Source organism: Hemicordylus capensis, chromosome 5 (assembly GCF_027244095.1).
Source record: "Hemicordylus capensis ecotype Gifberg chromosome 5, rHemCap1.1.pri, whole genome shotgun sequence".
NCBI lineage: Eukaryota > Metazoa > Chordata > Lepidosauria > Squamata > Cordylidae > Hemicordylus > Hemicordylus capensis.
Window position 1 is genome coordinate 59,476,050 of NC_069661.1, and position 20,504 is coordinate 59,496,553.

The 20,504-nt window shown below is 42.8% G+C and overlaps 1 protein-coding gene across 2 annotated transcripts in view; it reads left to right on the forward strand.

Moving 5' to 3' along the window:
- Positions 1-10,236: 10,236 nt before the first annotated feature.
- GAB1 (GRB2 associated binding protein 1) overlaps positions 10,237-20,504 on the forward strand; it is a 149,779-nt gene continuing 139,511 nt past the window's right edge. The window contains exon 1 of one of the 2 annotated variants that reach the window (XM_053253191.1): positions 10,237-10,760. In XM_053253191.1, coding sequence (XP_053109166.1) covers positions 10,689-10,760 — 72 coding nt within the window. In that variant the 5' untranslated portion in view covers positions 10,237-10,688. The remainder of the gene's footprint in view (positions 10,761-20,504) is intronic. The other variant, XM_053253192.1, reaches the window with a different exon arrangement.

A 20,504-nucleotide genomic window follows, 5' to 3' on the forward strand; every position in this document is an offset into this window, starting at 1 on the left:
TGGTAAAACCGCTGTGTGTAAAACTTCCATGAGGATTCTCATTTCTTGAAGTGAATCTGATGCTGCCAACCTTCTACAGCTAAGGTTTTAATAGCAGATCCATGATTTAGGTGTAGGTCACCACATTTCTATTGAATTGGTTTGATTGTAAGAGCAGAAGCAGCAGGTGGGAGGCAAGTACTTTCTTTGCCTCTTCTTCCTTTCATAAATTCTCTTTCACAATGGGCCTCATCCAGAAGTTACCACTGCTAAGATAATAATATCTGGGGAAAGCATAACGTGCAACTGAACAGAGAGGCACCTTTTAAAAGTGGTAATCATCTTTATTTAGCAGGGGGAGAGCAATTGGCCTTATCCATCCCCAGCACAGCATCCCTCCAGTGGCTGCTGCTGGTGTCTATCTTATGTTTCTTTCTTAGATTGGGGACAGGGAGCCATTGTTGTTTGTTTATTTATATCTATATCATCTATCCATCTAAACCGCTTTGGATACTTTTGTTGAAAAGCGGTATATAAATACCTGTCATAACCTTATTCATGTGGGGGTGGGTGGGGTTATTTTATTTATAAACATTTATATACCACTATTGCCATCCAAATTCAGAGAGAGAGAGAGAGAGAGAGAGAGAGAGAGAGAAGGAAATTACTCAAAATAGTGACATTGAAATTAAAAAGACAAGTTAGAAAATGCCTAACTAATCATCATTTTCCTCATCATGTCAGACTGTGTTGGAACTCATGATCTAGGACACAGACTCCTCAAAAGAAGCAGCTATTCTTGATTGGTATTTTGAGAGTTCTGTTTCTTTGGTGTGAATTGCTAATGCAGCAAATAGTGGCAATTAAGGTTTATTATATTAGTATCTCTAAATATATAGTGAGGTACTAGCGCTAGCTCCCTGAGACAAATGCTATTGTAATTTCAGTCATCAGCTGGACCTGTTTTACTTAGTATTGTGTAACAGATTATACACCTTTACTTGGAAACTCCGTAGGCAATTTGCAAAGGTGAACCAGGTGCCAAAATTGGCTAAGCCTTCTCTTGCATAATTTGCACCAAGTACATACACTCAGCAGCACCTGCCTAAGCTTTTCAGGACTGAATCCTGATATTACTTTTAGGCACTCTGATCTGATGACTTGATGATCAGATTGAAATAATATGGTTTCAATAGCAGATCTTTGCTTTTGAATCACCTCACCACAAGATATGTGATGTAATACTGATACAATAAAAATGTACATTTCGGAACACGCATGCTCTCTTGACTGTTGTCCTCATTTTCTTCTGACCTTGAAGTCTAGGACTCTTATTAAAGAGGGAATGCACACATTCTTGTGCAATTTCCATTCATTTCAATGGGGGCATGCACAAGGGAAGTATGCAGTGTTTTGTGCCACAGCTAGATTTTAAAGGATATTTTAATAGATTCCTGGAATACAAGGTCAGAAAGCCCTCGACTATAACACCCTGCACCTGACACACAGCAATTCTCACTCCATGCTTGCATAAGATATTCCAACACTGAAATGAGAAAAAGACACCTCCATTAAAATACTGAGAGTAAGACCAATGTCAAAGAATAATATAATAATGAGAGGCTAAACTGATAAGAAAAACCAACTGTTTGCTTTATTTACTTTATTTTCATACCGGAGTTTTAAACAGAATGCATAACTCATAAGGAAATTCTGGGGATTTTCCCTTCCATTACTGCTTCCTCAATCTCGTACTTAGCATTTGGTTATATTTTATGCAGTTCTGTGGCTTGTGGCCTCAGGATTTTAATGTAAAAGTTCATTCCTACCCAAATTGTTAATATATAGTAGCTTTCAGTTTCCACATTAAATATTGACAGCCCCTTGGGGTTTCTTGTGTCTCTTGAAGAATTCAAAATTGTAATGTTCAATGTATGTTTAGAATCATTTAGAACTTTTTAAAATGTACAGTGACACTCAAAAGTTACTTTTGTAATGACTTAGCCTCTCCCCCAATTTTTGTCATATTCTAAAACAGTTTTGTCCAGAGTCATCCCACATCCCTCCCATTTTGTTCCTGTTCTTACCTTTAAAAATTATATGAATACCTTATGGAGGTTACCTTTGTTTTTTATCTTTTGTGCTCTAACAAAACAAAAGGTTAATAATGGAAATGAAGACAGAACTGGCTTTTCAGCTGCTGAGTCTTCTCTCTTGCCCTGTCCCTGGAAAGCCAGCTCAGTAGGGCCTTGCACTTGGGAATCTGCAGCAATGGTAATTGAAAAGGACCAAAGGTGATTTGGCCTCCTTACTTTTTGAGATGGCTCCCTTCACTCTTTTTTTTTTTTTAATGTGGTGTATGGAGGTGATTTGTATAAAAGTAGAGGGAGTCAGGATGGGGCTTGTGAATTCTAAGGGACCCCTTTCTTTTCCTTCACATTTGAAGCAATTATAAAACATATAGCACAGGAAAGGAAAAACTGCCCAGGGCTTGGAAGTGAAAAACATAGGAATAACTGGGCATACATGTGCATGTGAGAAAGAACTCTCAGAGGTTGGCTTGCTAGTTTGATCGAGCAGTTCTCACTACCAAATGCACAAGTAGCTGTTCAGTCTTTAAAACAACGTGTCTCCTAGGATGTGGGAATTGCTTGGGGGTGCGGTGGGGGGATCTGAACAATTCTGTATAACAATACAGTAATAAGAGAATGATAGGCAGATAGATAGATAGATAGATAGATAGATAGATAGATAGATAGATAGATAGATAGAGTGCCCTCCCTGACAAACACAGCCCCAGATTGCTTTACATAAAAATAAATATAACTACCATACATTTGTATTAGAAACCAGCTTTAAAAATGGAAAATTGGTTGGAAAGGACAAATTTTCCTTAATTATTTTTGGGACTGGTGCCAACTCACTTATTCACTTGTTCAGAAGATATTTTTGTCATCTGCATCAGCAGTATGTATTTGGTCATAACCTATTATAATGGGATTCTGACATGGAGTGGAGCAAATCAAGCATGCCACACTTCCCTTGCAGAGGAGCTAGTAGATGTGAGCTACTCTGTATCTTATAATCATGAAGTGATAGTCTATAGTTTTCCCCAGCAACATAACCCTTTTTGGTGCTGAATATTGCCAAATATTAAGTCCCCCTTAGACATTAGCCTCAGTCCAGCATCCAGTTAGGCTGCATAAATCCATTGATTTCAGTATGATTTAAATAATCTAAGTGATCCTGATTATTTTAGGTGTTAAATTATCTGCATGTCTGGCACATGTATCCTCCAGGGAACCTGCAGTATTTCAGTAATGTTTGTTTGATACATTTATATCCTGCTCTTCCCGAAAGGCTCAGAGCGGCTTACAGCATTCTTTAGCATTAATAATCCTGTCCAAAAAGGGCTCAGGGTTTTATCTTAAAAAAAAAAAAAAAAGTTTAAAGGGGGGGGGCAGAGTTCTCAGAGAGGAGGGTCCAGAAGGTACTTGTCATCCTCAGGCCGATGGAGGGGTCTTGCTGCTTGCCTCGCCCTTTGTTACAGCTCGATGACAATAGGCTTCAGAGGAAAAATAAATAGTATAATGGAAATACATATTGGCAAAGTGCATTCATGGAGAACTCTAATATCCAAAATTGTCCTCTTGCTTGAAAAGCTCAGTGACCAATCAACTGACAAGTAGCAGCTGATTTTCATATAGAGTGAAATGGGAAAAGCAGGCAGTGTGTGACTTTTTGACCTTGAATCTACTACAGGATATTTTTCATGCAGCAGCAAATATTTTATATTTGCATTGGCCCTAAAATAACACCACTGGAGAAAAATGCTACATTGGAAGAATTCTTTATATGTCTTGATAGCCCCACAGGATCCTGGACACCTGGAAATATTAACATATTCCCATGTGCGATCAAACTCTTAGATCTTATCCACTGCAATTTTAGCAGAGGTTCCTCGCATCTAGCACTAAAAAAATATGAATGCTAGATGCGAGTATGCATATTTGCACATGGGTGCATGTTTGGAAAGACAACTTTAAACATGAAAAGAAAGAAAAATAGTAGATGATATTACATTGGAAGCAGCCTCAAATATTGGTGAATGGCTAAAACAAACAGATGTTTGAGTCACATGAGTCCTGCCAATGTTCTCCTTCGCCCCAGGACAGAGGTTGCTTACTCTGGTTTGTGGTACATTTGCAGGTGGTCCACTGGAAACCTGGTTTATTCCAACTGTATTGGATTGGCATGCTTCCTTCTTCCAGCAGCAACAAAATTACACTAGATGTAACTTACATAACTTACATATGCTTCCCAAATGTATTTTTTATATGTTTACACTGACTACAGACTTCATAGAGCTTTGGATATAAAATTATGGCCCTAAAATTATGTCCCATTTAATGGAATAATCCTAGAAACATTTGAGATAATATATGTTATTAAATATTTCAAAATTGCTAAGTGCAACGCCATGGGAGGAAGGTAATATCAAGTCTCTGTGAAACTGGTGGAACTAAGTGTCCAATAGGGTGTATAGGGGAGTAGTCCTAACCACAGTTACTGCATGAGTCTATGTTTGTTTACACAGAAGTCCCACTATGTAAATATAGCTTATTCCTGTGTTGTTAGTGAATACCAAGATTCTGGGATTCTCTCAAACACATGTAACTTCATTAGGTAAAGTAAAGTTATGCCGTTGAGTCAGTGACGGCTCCTGGTGACCACAGAGCCCTGTGGTTGTCTTTGATAGAATACAGGAGGGGTTTACCATTGCCATCTCCCGCGCAGTATGAGATGAGCATCTTCCTATATCGCTACTGCCTGATTATAAACATACTAGTGGGGATTCGAACCGGCAACCTCTGGCTTGCTAGCAGGGGCGCAGATAGGGAAGAGGGGGCCCGTGTTCATCCCTCTCTCTGGTGGCCCCCCAGAGTGAGGGAGATAATGAAGAAAATAGGGAGGGGTGGATCTAGAGGGCCCTAAGGAGCTGGGGGCCCGTGTTCTTTGAACCCTTTCGCTCAATTATAGCTACGCTCCTGCTTGCTAGTGAAGTCATTTCCCCGCTGTGCCATCACACTAACAGGCCTTCTTGCCTGCTAGGCCTCCTTCACCATCTGCTGTAACTCCCCCCTTTCCCTCAAGCCCCTCCTATCCTCTTAACCTTAACCCTTAAACCACCAACAAAATTCCCAGGAAAATGTGCACTGGATTGCAGGCTTGTTAGTGAGTAAGTTCTGCTGAATTCACTTGAACTGTCGTCTTCATATACACACATGGGATTGTAGTCTAAGGATGTAATCCTATGCATGTAATTAAGCTTTCAGGTGCACATTTATTTTTATTTATTTATCATATGAATATACTGCCTGATATGTGTGTCCCTAGGCAGTGTACATAATTTAAAATACAACAAATGTAAAAACAGAATTAAAAACAATTAAACCAATTTTACAGAAATAAAAACAATTAAATAGCTGAAAATTAATTTTAACTTGAAGCCTGCAACATACCCCACCCTCCCAAACACCACCACCACCACACACAGGTGAATCTTGTTGAGTGTCTTTTTAAAAGCAATCCGAGATGGAGAAGCTCTTATTTTGACAGGGAAGGTAACAACATGCATTGGACTGAGTTGTTAGTCCCACAGATTTCTCTGGAATCTGGGTACATCTAACATATTCAAGTTGGTACATTATCTTTTGTACATTTGCTGGCTGATAATGCTGAATCCGTTAAGGGATGTTGTTTTTTGAGTTACAGATACATGCATGTCTAAAGTTACAGATACAGTACATGCGAAGGTAACAAAGGCAAACTTAAATCAAGGAGAAGCATTTAGCTGGAGTTAATTTTAATATTCCTAAATATTATGGTAAAGTTCAGGCCAGCTTATTTCAACATCCTCCAGATGTAGATTTAAAAAATAAACTTTCAGTGCATAGAAATGTAAACAGTCAAATGATGGTACACCCTCAGTATTTTGTTTTAGATACTGGTCTGTCATCATAATCCAGCAAGTATGACTGCTCTACATCCTCCACTTATCCCAATAAGATTTGCATAGGAAATCATAACAACTTGAGAGCAACTTGAGAGCAGATCATGATTTAGGATTCCAATTCACTTGGCATGGGAGGAAACCAGGGTCATGTGAGGGCTTGCCCTCCTAGGATATTCAAGTTCCCTTCCCTAATTTTCACCTGTGATTGATTGTTTTAAAAGGTACAAACCGTACAAAGAACATGCAAGCAGGATTTTGCCCAATTATTGAATAAGAAGTAAACCTGTTCCTGCCTTCTAGCGTTCTAGCCAGAAAATGCAAAGTTGGATGATTGCCAAACACCTGGCATTAACTTGTTAAAAAACGTGTCAATCACATAAATTTCAAATTGCCACACATTAGACTATATGCATGTAAGTCTTTGCTCTTTTATTTTGATTGGGATGGTCCTCCAGCATGTCCTTTGACCCTTCAACCACAATATTTCTGGCTCCTTGCCTGAGAACTGCCCTGGACCCATGCATGTGTTTCTTTAAGTGCATCCCAGCAAACATATTAGCTGAAGTAAAACCTCAGAACAGCGCAGTTGCAAAAGCCCTTCATTACTCCCATTAAAAACTTGCAAGGTAGCAACTGTAATGCAGGCAGCTACCTGTAAGTAAGTACTAATTTCAGATTCCTGAAGCACAGAGTGTACGTTCTTTTATAATTAGCTGGGTTTAAATTCTAGATCATTTTGTAACTTGATCTTACATTTAAGTGTAACTTAAATGCAACTGGGTGAATCAGATTCACGTTTGATGTCAAAACAATTCCGTTCAGCAGCCTGGGACACTAGCAGGGTAGACAAATTCCATCCAGGAGGTTTTCCAAACAGCGACTTGCTCCTCCCTGGCTACTATTAGGGTTGGGGAAAATTCAGATTAGGAGGGTATTTACAACTTCTTCAATACCATGCTTTCCACCTGACAGTTGTCCTTTGATGGTATATGTCCTTATTCTATGGTATAAGCGTCCTTTAAAAGTTGCGTTTTGCGGGAGTGTTGAAAAAGGTTCTGTGGGATACTTCAGCATTTTGCAGAGCCGCTTGGAGAGACCCAGCCAATAAAGGGTGAGGTGGAGGTGTGGAGGTGTGGCTACCTATCTGGGATTGACTTTGGGGAGTGTTAGCTGCACCTGCCACCCCTCTGAATTCCACTCCTGGACTCACTTACTTCCTGCCTCCTGAAGTCTACTTTGATCCAGAGCTCTGTCTATCACCAATATAACTTTTTAAAAATTATTTTTTCCAGCATTCTAGAGCTCTCAGTGCACAAGAACCACACAAAGGTCCACCTACCACAGAATCCATCACAGCTTTTGCTCTGTAGTAGGAGCATGTAAAGAAGGGGAGTTTATATGTAAAGAATATCATCTTTAAATATTATATCCATGTATGTAAAGAACAGGAGATTATATACATGTAAAGAAGGGGAGATAATATGCCCATAATCAGTGTGGTGATGATCTGTATGGATCTCCTCCTTAATATACATTTCAGGTTGTTCTTGCACAAGCACACTGGTACACCACAACAAGAGATCAATGTCCAACTCCAGTTCCTTTCATAAGAAAGTAGGAATAGTTATTGGGATCTGGGGGGTACGGAAGAAGGATGGGAAGCCCCTTTCTTTTTTCTGATTTGGATTTCTAAAAAAATTTCATGCTGCCCTGGTGCAAGTGCACCAGAGCAGCATTACACCATGCAGTTGCTGCTGCGCAAGAGCACTGCAAAAATAAACATTTAAAAATAAAGAAAAAGATAAGGGGCTTGGGGGGGGGCACCGCTCATGTGCTCACCTCCCCCGCCTTTTCACCACCTGAGCACAGGTGGAGCCAATCAGAAGCAGGAGGCAAGGTGCTCCAGCCTCCCCTACAATCTTATTGGCCAGACACGGGCAGGATGGATAAAGGGAAGCTGAGTGAACAAAGCAAAGTTAGAAAAAACATACTTATAATAAGTAGTAAAAGGCAGCAATGTGAATGGCCCCAATTTACTCTGATGTACAATATGTTTGTTTATGCTATATTTGTTTATGCTTATACACACTATATATTTTTTCATCCTAATTTACACCACTTCCTCCCACAGTAAAAACCCCAGTCTACGAAACCTCCAGTAGAGGGAATTGCAGCTAATAGAAACAGCCACAAGTTAGGTTTCCCCCTCCTACACTGCCATCAAGAGCCCAATGGTCTGATTAATATTAAAAGCTATTTAATATTGATCATGAAGCTGCCCCAATAGGTTGGTCTCTGGAAATCCACATGCATCTGCATTGCTGTTTTATATAACATTGAAAAACCTTCTACAGGGCAGCTCTCATGTTTAAAAGTTCCAGTTTAATACTACAACCAACTGATAATCCCCCCCCACCAGATTTCAGACTTTCCAGGGGGCTGAGGAACTGTAAATGATAAGCGTGTGTGTGACCTTCATTTCACAAGAGTTCTGAAATTCTGCATAACTACAGCTGAGTATGATATAGGATTAGTAACAAGTTGGGACTTGTGTTAACATTTCACAGGGGAAGGAATTTGGGTGCAGAGGAAACACAGAATCCAATCATCCCAGCCCATCATTTAAGCAGCAAAAAGGCAAGGGAGAGGGACTGTGGTATATCCTCCAAGACCAATTTCTTCAGAATGTCTTCAAAACTTCAGGCTGAAGGGAAGCGATCGAGTGCCTTTTAGCCAGCCGGCCTCTCCGCCTCTGATGGAGCTGGTTACGCTGGTACCTCTACAACCTTTACCAGTTTGGATCCACCCCATCTCATTATTTTTCTGCAATGGTGGTGACCTACCCTAGATAGGCATGAAGACATGCCACTTAGCAAGCAGGCATGATAGGCAGAGTGCCTTCACCAAGTTATTAAAATTGTCCCATTGCCAACGTAGTGTTTTCAAGGGAGACTTTCTCGTATGCCTGTTCATTTATTTATGTAGGACACCTTGCACAGACAGTGCACTTGATAATGGAGCTTATGTTGGTGGGAACGTTGATGTACCCTTAATGCTTCGTTTGTTAGGTAACACAAAGGAAATATATTGGCTCACCTCATACTCAAAATAAGCAAACTGTCTTTGCTGATCATTTGTTTTGTGGAGGGCGGGTCATTATAGAAAGCAAGAATAATGAAAACTCTCTCAGTAGTACGACATGATCTTACATAACAGCGATGGCTATAATTTAATTTGAGGAATTTTCATCGGGTCCGAAAATATGATTTATGCAAACAGCCACATCTCTGCTCCCAGGTAATGAAAAAGTAGGCTGAACCCTCCCTCTGACAACCAACTTTACTTCCTTGAATTGCCAGCCGTTGCGCGTTTTATTGGTCAAAAATAAATATCGCGCTCTCGGGAAAGTCTATAAACTTTCTAGAGTGCCTCTCGAAGGATTCTAGCATTGGCTTAAAATGTTGCCGTTCAATTAACTTTTGCACTGCAGAACAAAACTTTCTCTCGTTTCCCAGGCCTTCTGCAACCCCACTCTCACTCCTCTCTCCGTACTTTTGAGAACTACAGATCCCAGGATCCTTCTGTAGGCTTCGGTTCATTCCCTCCCCTTGTTCTTTAGAGAGAAAGAAACCTCTGGCCGAGTTTATCTCGCCTCCTCCTCTGTGGACAAGGTATACGTACGAGCCGCAGAGGCCAACGTTAAGGGAGGGAGAGATAAAAGTGTGTGTGTGTAGCAAATTGACAGCCGCAGTGCCCGATGGGGTTAGAGGGGTAGGACCCTTGCAGAGTGGATCTGATTCCTCCCCCTTCTTGCTAAAGCGGTAGAGCCCCTCGCCAGTGCCTCGCCCGTCCGCAGTGACACAAAAACTCCCCACATTCCTTTTTACAGTTTCCATGTTCGAAGCGGGAGCGCCCAGTTCCAACTGTGAGGCTCTTCGCTGCCCGTCGTCAAGGAAGAGCGAGAGACAGGGCAAGAACTGGCCGGGTCCCCCTCTTCTTCCTCCCCGCTGTACAAGGAAAGGGAAAAGCATCGAGCATCTGCACCGACATTTGCCAAGCAGCAAGCGGCGCGGCGGAGTAGAGGGAAACCCCCGTTGCGCGCTCGCTCTGGGCTTGCAGGAGGTTCCTGCTCTGGCGGCAGCATAGTAGACCCCGGCAGGGGCGGGGGGGGGGGGTGCGGCGGACGACTCAGCACAGGCAACCAACCACTGTGCGCTGGGAGAAGCGACTTCTCATGCGGCCGCCGCCAGAGGCAGCTGCTCGATCAGAGTAGCTGGAAAGTTGCAGTGCTCCAGGCGGGGGCCTCCCTGTATCTCTCCTCTCCCCTAAGATTAAGGGGACCTCTTGAGGAAGAGGAGAGAATCGAGTGCGGCTGCTTACCACACAGCCTGCCTGCCTCCCTCCCTCCCAGCACTGATTCTCTACCTTGCCCGATCCGGGGCGATCTGCCTGTCTCTGTCTCTAGTGCACGCATATTATACACACACCCCTCCCTCCCTCCCTCCCTCCTTCTCATTCCCGGCCGTCTCCTCCCCCTCCTCCTCTCCCCTCCTCTTTCCCTTCCCTTCCCCCAGAGTAGCCAGAGGAGGCCAGGCAGGCAGGCGCGGTGCTCCTGCTGAGTCTCGGGTTGTTTCGGCCCTGTCGCCTTACCGCTGCCGAAGGAAGGCTCTCCTCCTTGGGGTGTGAAGCAGCCATGAGCGGCGGGGAGGTGGTCTGCTCGGGCTGGCTCCGAAAGTCGCCGCCGGAGAAGAAGTTGAAACGCTACGTAAGTGCCTTGGCCACGGCTTGTGGGCTCTGCTGCTTGCAGGGACGTCCCCTCCGCTTCCAGCGCTCCGTTCCTCCTTCCTGTGTTTTTCTTTCTCATTCCTTCCTTCATCTCTCCGTTTCCTCCTGCTTCGCCCTTTTTCGTTGCTCTTCCCTCCACTCTCACCCTTTCGATCCTTGGAGTCTCTCCGCCAGCCTGGAACTTGGTGGAGTCTCTCCTTGTAAGCAGGACTGCTTGCCTGCCGCTGCTGCCTACTCCCCCGAAGGTGTTTGGGCGAGCCCCTGAGCCCGTCAGTCTCCAGACAAACTTTTCAAATTTGCCAAGTGCGCAGTATTTTGCAAAGGGCCTTCGATGGATACAAATCTTTATCTTGTGGTTTATTGTTGGAGGGGGTGGGGCGGGCAGGGCGAAGTTTTCCACTAGGTTCTTCCAGGACACACGGTATTTCTTTAAAAAATTGAGAACCTGTCCCAAAGTCATTCCAGAAGGAAGTGGATAGTTCAGTTTAGAGAACTCTGGATCCTTCTGCAATGTTTTTTTTAATTTTTTTTTTAAAAAATAGAGCCTTGGTGATATTTTTGTTCTTAAAACTTCCACTGGCTGCAGTGTAGATGATGCCTGTCAGCTCTCACTTGCACCATGAAGGACAGAAATCTAAGGCATTTCTTTCATGCAAAGCAGGTCAGGGTAGGATGTAATGGTCACCCATGCATGTGTTTTGCTGAATCTACATGCAGAGTATGTGAAAGCTGCTGTTTGTCACAACTTCCTAGTATATGTGCACGTGACATAAGATGTGTTTATCTCTGATTTTATTCTGCAGCTGATTTTGTCACTCTCATGGCATCTGTACATATTGGGAATCTGGTGCATTTTGGGGATGTTGGAAGGAATCCATAATGTAGGTACTTTGGCAAGTGTTTTAAGCAACAACAACACCAGAACTCCTTTCCTGTAATATTCCTCAATACCACCAGAACTCCTTTCCTGTAATATTCCTCACCTAAATGTATTGGTCCACTTGACTTATACACATAATAAATCTGTATATCTTAACTGTGCAGACATGAGAAAAATAAAAGTTGTCTATAACATTGATTCCTCTCTGCATTGATGATTTTGCTATTCTCTCCAGAAGTATTGCTTCTATAGGTATTATATATCTTCTCTAGCTGTGGTGGTGTATGACTAATTTGGTGTACTATGCTACCTCTAAGGCTGGAACTTCAGGAGGCTATTGATTAAAAATAAATAAATCCATGCCTCCCCATCTTTCAGTACCTGTTTCAGTACAGCCAACAACTATAAATTTATACTCCAAGTGGTCTTTTTTAGTAGTCTGCAAAGATAAACGTTAGACTGTGTGTGTTCTTCAGGCAAAGCATTTCACAAACTGCGTAGTCAGATTCTGGTCTCATAAAAAGCAAGCAAACCAACCAACGCAAAGCACTACATTGCCATCTAAATGAAGTAAACAGTCTGTCCTTAAAACACACACATATACACAATATTTCACCTGTATCCTCCTACAGATTATCTGAAAAATCTAGTTTGGTAGCCCCTAATTCATGTCAGAGTTTGGACTTGTAATTAGACCAGTCAGTCATTTTTTTGACATAGAAGAGTAGTTGTGAAGTCCGTGTCAGTATAACTCTAGCTTTCAAGTAGTTAATATGAATATGTATCACAAAGTTAGCAACCTTAAATAATCAATAACTCTTCCCTTGCCTACTGTCATTTCAAGTTAAGAGCCTATTATTTACATGGTTATTTATCCTAGATGTGAATTACAATGACCCATAATTCCCTTGTTCCTTTTAAAAAAAACAAATGCCTGAGACTGAAATGGTGAAGGGAATGTTATCTCAGGATAACTGTGTAAACAAGTTCCATTTTAAAACCATACTGTACCATAGGAGTGTCTTATAGAATGTTGCAGCTGGGATCAAACAGTTCATAGCAGGCATTGGCGGTAAACTAAAGTAGTGAGTAATAGGGTTGCTGGCATGTGTAGACAAATCCTAGGATGTGAGATTGTCAGTTTTAGATAGGAATTCCAAATGAAAATCTTTGGAACTATTTAGGTTGTAAGCAGACTGGTGAACTATGACACAGCTGACCCTGAAATTTCTCCGGGTATGAAGTGGAGGGAATGTGTCAAATGAGTGACATTGAATTCTGCTGCAGAAGAATGTTAGGAACATAGGAAGCTGCCTTATACTGAGTTAGACCATTGGTCCATCTAGCTCAATATTGTCTACAGAGACTGGCCACTAGGGATATGCATGAATGGGTTTGTGCACTCCTGGGAGGTGGGGGGTTTACCTTTTAAGGAGTAGGGAGGGTGCCCATTCCCGCCATTTTACTCCCGCCGGCGCTGTCTCCAAAAGCGCTGGCGCAGTGTTCCTGCGTACCTCCTTGCCGCCCCGGTCAGAGTTGTACCGGAAGTGGCTGGTGTGTGCATGTGTTGTGCACGCATGCACTGGCCACTTCTGGTACAATGCTGACTGGGGCTGCAAGGAGGTACTCAGCAGCCCCATGCCAGCGTTTTTGGAGACCGCGCCGACGGCAGAAAAGCAGCGGGGGGGGGGGAGGGCAGCGTCCCTGCTCCCTAAAGGTAACCCCTGCCTCCAAACCAGTCTGAAAGCTGGTCCTCTGAATTGGTTCTGTGGTCTGTAAAAGGACTGCCGAACCAGTTTGTGCACATCCCTACTGTCCACAGATTCTCCAAGGTTGCAGGCAGGAGTTTCTCTCAGCCCTGTGTTGGAGATGCCAGGGAGGAAACTTGGAACCCTCTGATGCTCTTCCCAGAGTGACTTCATCCCCTAAGGGGAATATCTTACAATGCTCATATGTAGTCTCCCATTCAAATGCAAAACAGGACAGAGCTTGCTTTGGGGGATCTGTCCCCTACAAGACCATAGGACAGATCTTCCCCTATAGATATATGCCTACTGGAACCATCTTATTTTCCCTCCACAGGCAAATCGCTGGTATGGGGTGCCAGCAGAAATATATGTTAAAAGAACTGCATGTATCAATTATGCAATTACTGTAATTCTTAAAGGGTATATCTTAGTTCTGAATTTTTCTCTCCACCTACTTGTTGCTGATTAGTGGTCCAACCTGAGATGCTCTCATCTCTGGCTTCTGAGAGGCAGGCTTTTAGATACCCTGTCGGGAATGAATAGCTCACCACTAGATTATATGGGGAGTAGAAAGAAGAAGAGATGATGAAACGTGTCCCTATGGCCAGAGGAGGATCCTGTTTTATGAAGTGAACGTTTTATGCTTTGCTTTGGGTACAGGAAGAGTCAGGGTTTTGCTGGGACAGCAAGCCATAGCATAAAATGGGCCTAATTTCCATCCTTTATTAATTTTACAGAGTGAGTTCATTCACCTGTATTTTTGTTAATCTTTTGTTAACTCGCCTGAAACAATATTACTGAATGATAATGCACTCTTTTCAGCCATTCTGCTGAAGCGGGTGACTACGCGTAACTTCCTAAGTGGGGGTTTCAGTTCCCTTAACCATACTGGCAGATTTTTTTGTCCACTTGCTTCATTGTGGGGAGTGAAGTTAAGTAACCATGTCCCTCCCAGTTCCCCCCTCCCCAAGTGCCTTATGTCTCCTCCAAATAGGACAGAAGCAGGATAGGATGGGCTGAGGAATATGCATTTCACAAGAGGTCTTACTAGTTTCTGAAGCAAACATACTCGTGTTCCAGTGAATCTTCTTTAACTTTTGGGAGACAGACTTCACATCACACTTGCTTTCCTTACTGGTGTAATATTTTATTGCTTCAGAAGACATTTTGTGACCTACTATAACTTATACTAGTATAAGTCCACCACAGAATGAAAATGTCTGTCACCATCCTTCAGAACAGTCCTTTAACTGGTTGTGTGAATTCCTAGTTGGCTTAGCTTAGAAGTTGTGATAAGCTGCTTGTCTCCTGTGACCTAAGGTATGGTCCAGCTTGGAGAGGATGTGAACTGGATTTGAGATAAGTGCTTTTGTTGTATTTAGCCTGAATCTGCTACATTGTCCCATCTACTTTAAATTACAATGGTGCTTGAAGGATTCAGGTCACATGTTGTCACACCTTCTCTCAAGCACATTTGATCAGAAGAAACAAAGCTCAGTTTGAAGCTCTGAGGGCTGTATTCACTGTACTCCTTAGTATTCAAGAGTTGTGCTGCCACTCTTCCCCTTGAGTAAATGTACTAGAATTACTAAATTGCATCCTCTCGATGAGTTCAAAATGTGTATTGCTGCACCTTGTACCAAGTAAACTTATGAAATAGAATGGACAGCAAGTGCATTATTTGAAGCAAGATAAATTTTTCTCCTTTTCTTCCTCTCTCTGCCATGTTCCCTAGCCTCAGGTGGTGGTGGGGAAATATTTTAGATGTGTAGTGTCTGGTTGTTTCTTTTTTAAGATGCCAAGTATTCTATAATTTCAGTCTTTTTATTTGAAAGCCTGTTAGATTTGCAGCACAGCTGTACCAAAGTTTTGGTGGATAGGTGTGGCAGCAGCAAAAACAGCAAAGTCCCAGAATCTATACTGCACAGATTTAAGTATTTGTTTAAAACTGTATATCCCACTTTGAGGACGGTCCTAAGTGGTTCACAACAGTCTTCACCCCCCACCATACATCTACAGCAATCAGTACAAAATATAAAAGTTAGTGAGAGAGCATACAAAAGTTGATCAGAAGCAATAAGAACAGCCCTGCTGGATCAGGCTGAAGGCCTATCCAGTTTCTTATTTCACACAGTGGCCCACCAGATGTCTATGGGAAGCCCAGGCAAGAGAGGAAGGCATGCCCCCTCTCCTGCTGTTGCTTCCCTGCAATTGGTGTTTGGGGTCACCTTGTCTCTAATTCTGGAGGTAGCCTATAGCCATAGAGACTAGTAGCCATTGATAGACCTGTCCTCCATGGATTTGTCTAAGCCCATTTTACAGCCATCCAAGCTGTGGCCATCACCACAGCCTGTGGCAGATAATTCTACAGATTAATTGTGTTGTGTGAAAAAGTGCTTCCTTTTTGTCAGTCTTAAATTTCCTGGCTATGGGATGACCCCTGGTTTTAGTGTCGTGAGAGAGGGAGACATTTCTCTCTTAATCCAGTCTTTCCACACCATGCATAATTTTATAGACCTGTATCATGTCTCCCCTTAGTTAGTCTGTTTTTTCTAAACTAAAAAGTAGTAGTAGTAAAAAGTCCCAGGTGTTGTAGCTTTGTCTCATAAGGAAGGTGCTCTCGTCCCCTGATCTTTTTGTTTGTGCTCTTCTGTATCTGTACTTCTTCCAGTTCTAAAATGTCCCTTTTGAGATATGGTGACCAGAACTGTACACAGTACTCCAAAGGTGACTGCATCATAGTTTTGTATAAGGGCATTATGATATTAGCAGTTTTATCTATTATATTAAATCTCGTAGACGTGCCTCTGTGGGGATGCATCCCGGCAACTCAGCGGATTGGCTGGGCGGTGGAGGTGCTGGATTGGCTGAGCAGCGGTTCACCGCGTAGAGAAGTGGCCGCTTGGGGAGGGAAGGAAAGGAAGGGAAGTGGGCAAGTGGAAAGGAGAACTGAATGGACTGGGGCAGAAGGGAGGGGGGAAGCTGAGTGGAGAGAAAGTGGCGGAGCCTGGTTGGGCAGAGACAAATGGCTGGCCGCTTTGGAAGATGCTCACTAGAGGGAGGGCCGTGCAGGAAGGAGCCAGCTGAACGCTTGGCCGCCCGACACCAGGGACTGGAGGAAGGAGGAGGCGGCAACGGCCAGCAGGGGAAACACAAGCAGGCTAAGAGGCGGGGCGGGGGGGAAGCACGAATGAGAGAGAGAAAAAGAGAGAAAGAGGGGGAAATTGAGGAGGGAGCAAGCTGGGGCAGAAGGCTTGGGGGGAGAGCGGACTGGGGCTGAAGGCTGTGGGGGAGGGGAGTAGGGCAGAAGGTGGAGGGAGTGTACTGCCGCACAGATGCTCTGTGCAGGATTAGCTAGTTTTCAATAAAATAGAACTTCCTAATGATCTCTGGCATGGAATTTGCCTTTTTCACAGCTTCCGGACACTGAGTTGATGCTTTTAATGAGCTATCCACCACAACCTGAAGATTCCTCTCCTGGTCTGTCACTGACAGCTCAGACCCCATCAGTGTATATGTAAAGTTGGGGTTTTAGTTAGGTTTTTTTTTTGCTCCGATGTGCATAACCCAACTTGTAGATCATTTATGAACAAGTTAAAGAGTACTGGTCCCAGTACAGATCCCTGGGGGACCCCACTTCTTTCTTCCCTCCATTGTGAAAACGGTCCATTTATTCCTACATTCTGTTTCCTGTCCTTCAGCCAGTTACCAATCCATGAATGAACCTGTCTCCTTATCCCATGTCTGCTAAGTTTACTCAAGAACCTTTGATGAGGAACCTTGTCAAAAGCTTTTTGGAAATCCAAGTATACTATTCCAACTGGATCACCTTTATCCGCATGCCTGTTGACACTCTTCAAGCTTGAAGGATCAGCAGAGGCTTGGTGGAAGTGGAGAGTCTTCAGTCTGCAACATTGGCAGAGAGGGAGCCAATCTTGCCTCCCATGGAAGGGAATTCCACAGGCAGAGTGCTACAAGGAACCCTCTCACCTGTAGTTATCAGATGAGCCTCAGGAAGGCAAAGTTCAAAGAGATTTTCTCTGGAAGATCTCAAGGTGCAGGCAGTATAGGAAGGTAGTAATAGTATACTATTACTAATATGGGGAAGAGGTGATCCTTTAGGTGCCTTGGTCCTAAGCTATTTGAATCATGCTATGAAGCAAACTGGCAACCAGTGAAGCTGGAACAACAGTGTAACATGACCGCAAAACTGAGTGCCTGTGTAACTACTGCATATTGCACCAGCTAAAGTAACCACCTTAAGTGGCGCAGCGGGGAAATGCTTGACTAACAAGCAGAAGGTTGTTGGTTCAAATTCTCACTGGTATTATATCGGACAGCAGCGATATAGGAAGATGCTGAAAGGCATCATCTCATACGGCGTGGGAGGAGGCAATGGTAGACCCCTCCTGTATTCTACCAAAGACAACCACAGGGATCTGTGGGTGCCAGGAGTCAAAATTGACTTGATGGCACACTTTATCTTTACCTTAAGTTTCCAAACCATTTTCAGGGACAGTCCCACATGGAGTAAGTTACAGTAATCCAAATGGCAGTTACCAAAGCATGAGGTAACTATAGCCAGATCCGACTGAGCCAGAACCTGACACAGTTGATGTACCAACTGAAACTGGGCAAAGGCACTTCAATCAGCAGCAAAAATCTAAATATTCAGGAGCAATGCTCCTTCAGGAGTACTCCCAAGAGTCCCAAATCTTGCTTCACTTTCTTGAGGCCCTTACTTTATCCCAGCAAAAGAGGCTCACATATCATTGTGCTGTCAGGCAGGGTGAGTATTCAGCGAGGCATGTTGTATTTAATAATTCTAGTTATAATAATGCCTTTCACCAGTTTAAGAGACAAATGTTTGGCGAGTGTGCCTGTAATTTTCCAGATCTTCCCCACTCCCTCGGAACTTTTTAAAATTGGTGTTGCATTGGCTCTCTTCCAGTAGTCTGCTAAGGCGGCTGATTTCATGACGTCTTTGCTACATATATCTTTGTTATAAGATCTACTAGTTCACAGTCCTTTCAGAATTCTTCTGTCGTCTCTTGTACCTGTATAAAGTGTTGTTTGTCTTAATGTGTTCCTCAAATTCTCTTTTATTTTATGCTTGCCATTATTCAAACTTGTTACGACAATGTTTGTATTCCTTTTAATTTTCCTAATTGTAACAAGACTTTCACTTTTCACTCAAGGAAGCCTTCTTGGTTTTCAAGGAAGCCTTGACTCTGCATTTTAACTAATTGACTTGTTTGTACCATTTCTAGTTTGTGGTACACATTTTATCTCAACTTCCATCATTTTTTTACATTTTTATATCCATCATCATGGTTTTAAATAACCTAAATGTGTCCTGAAGAGCAATGATACTCCTGATTCTCCCTTTCAACTTCCTTCTGATTCTTTAGAAGTTTCCTCTTTTGATATTAATTATGGCTGAGTTGGACTTTGTCCTTCTTGATAGAGCAACTCTACCCTCCATACTCTCTTCCCTGTGCTTTCTATAGATCATATATCCAGAGATAACCATGCCCCACAGTTCCACCAGATTTCTGAAATGTCCACTATACTTATTTTTTATTTTGGCACCAAGGATTCCAATTTTCTCATGTTGGTTGAAGGCTTCTGGCTTTTGCATTTAAACACCTACGTATTGCAGCCATCTCCAAATGTCCTTGTCATGTGCAGTTTTTTCTACAACTCTTTTTTTGCTTCCTCCAAACAGCTGTCACTTTACTGTATGCTCCTTACCAAGTTCTACCCTATCTCCACTTTAAGAATCTGAAAGGTTTGTACCATCACACCTGGGAGATGAGTTGTTGCAAATCGGATGCTCCCCAGATCCTGTCAGCTTCCCACCAGAATTCAGTATAAAAGCTGCTTAAATTTGATGTTAAGCAGCAACGGCCTAGTTCAGGGGTGTCAAACTGTGGCCCTCCAACTACTGTTGGCCTACAACTCCCATCATCCCTGGCTACTGACCACTGTGACTGGGGATGATGGGAATTGTAGGCCAAGAACAGCTGTAGGGCAGTGGTTTGATACCCTTGGCTCCTAGTTAAATTATTCAAGGAGAGTCCATTCCTAATGTACATTCTGTTTCTAATGTAATGTTTGTTTCTGTCTCAAAATGTTCCCCATTGTGTAACAATTATAAACCCTTCCCCTCAACACTTGCACATTGAGATATTGCAGCTCTTCTGCTGACCTTGCATGGGGAACAGGGAACATTTATGAAACGGCTGTATTGGAGAACTGAGAGGGAAGCATCATTATTATGTTGCATCCTTCCCACAGAGCATTACTGGGCTGGGGGTGGGTGGGATGGCCACTTCCTGGGATGCCCCCCCCCCGTAATTTCCTAGGGAAAGGATGCTGCAAGGCCATGATGTTGCTTCTGTCTTGGTGGCATTGTGGGATGATTGCTGAGGTGAAAAAAAGGCAGCTTAAAAAAAAAAAGATTGTGTCCCCTTTGGGGACAGGTAATCATCTAACCTACCTTACAGTGTTGTTGTGGGGATAAACATAACCACATACTCCGCTCTGGGCTCCTTGGAGGAAGAGCAGGATATAAATGTAATAAATCTTATTTATTTTCTATGTAAGCTGCTTGAAGCACTTTGTTGAAAAGTGGTATATACTGTAAGTATTTGTAGTAGTGGTTGCAGTTTTTTAAAGTGCTGCTGTGAACTCTAATTAGAAGATAGAAGGAAGCCCTCTTCTTGAATTCAGGTAAGCCCCGCCATACCCACTCTGATGCATCAAACCAATCCAAAATAACAACTTGACTTTATGCATAATATCCTGGCAACACCGTGTAAATTAATTGATTTTGGATTGGAACCAATATCAGTAATTTGCTCACTGAACAGCCTTGTCGATTATGATGGTAATAATGATTGACTGTTATGATGCTGGTTAGTATTTTTGACTCCATTGCCACGGCATACTGGTTGTTTATCTGTGATTTTAATAATACAGATGTGTCAACAGATGCAACATGCATTGTGGGTGTTAGTCACGTTAAAAAAAAAGTGATCTTCTGAATTTATGAGAGTCTGATTTCTACCCTGTTTTGAAGAGAAGAGTCCTC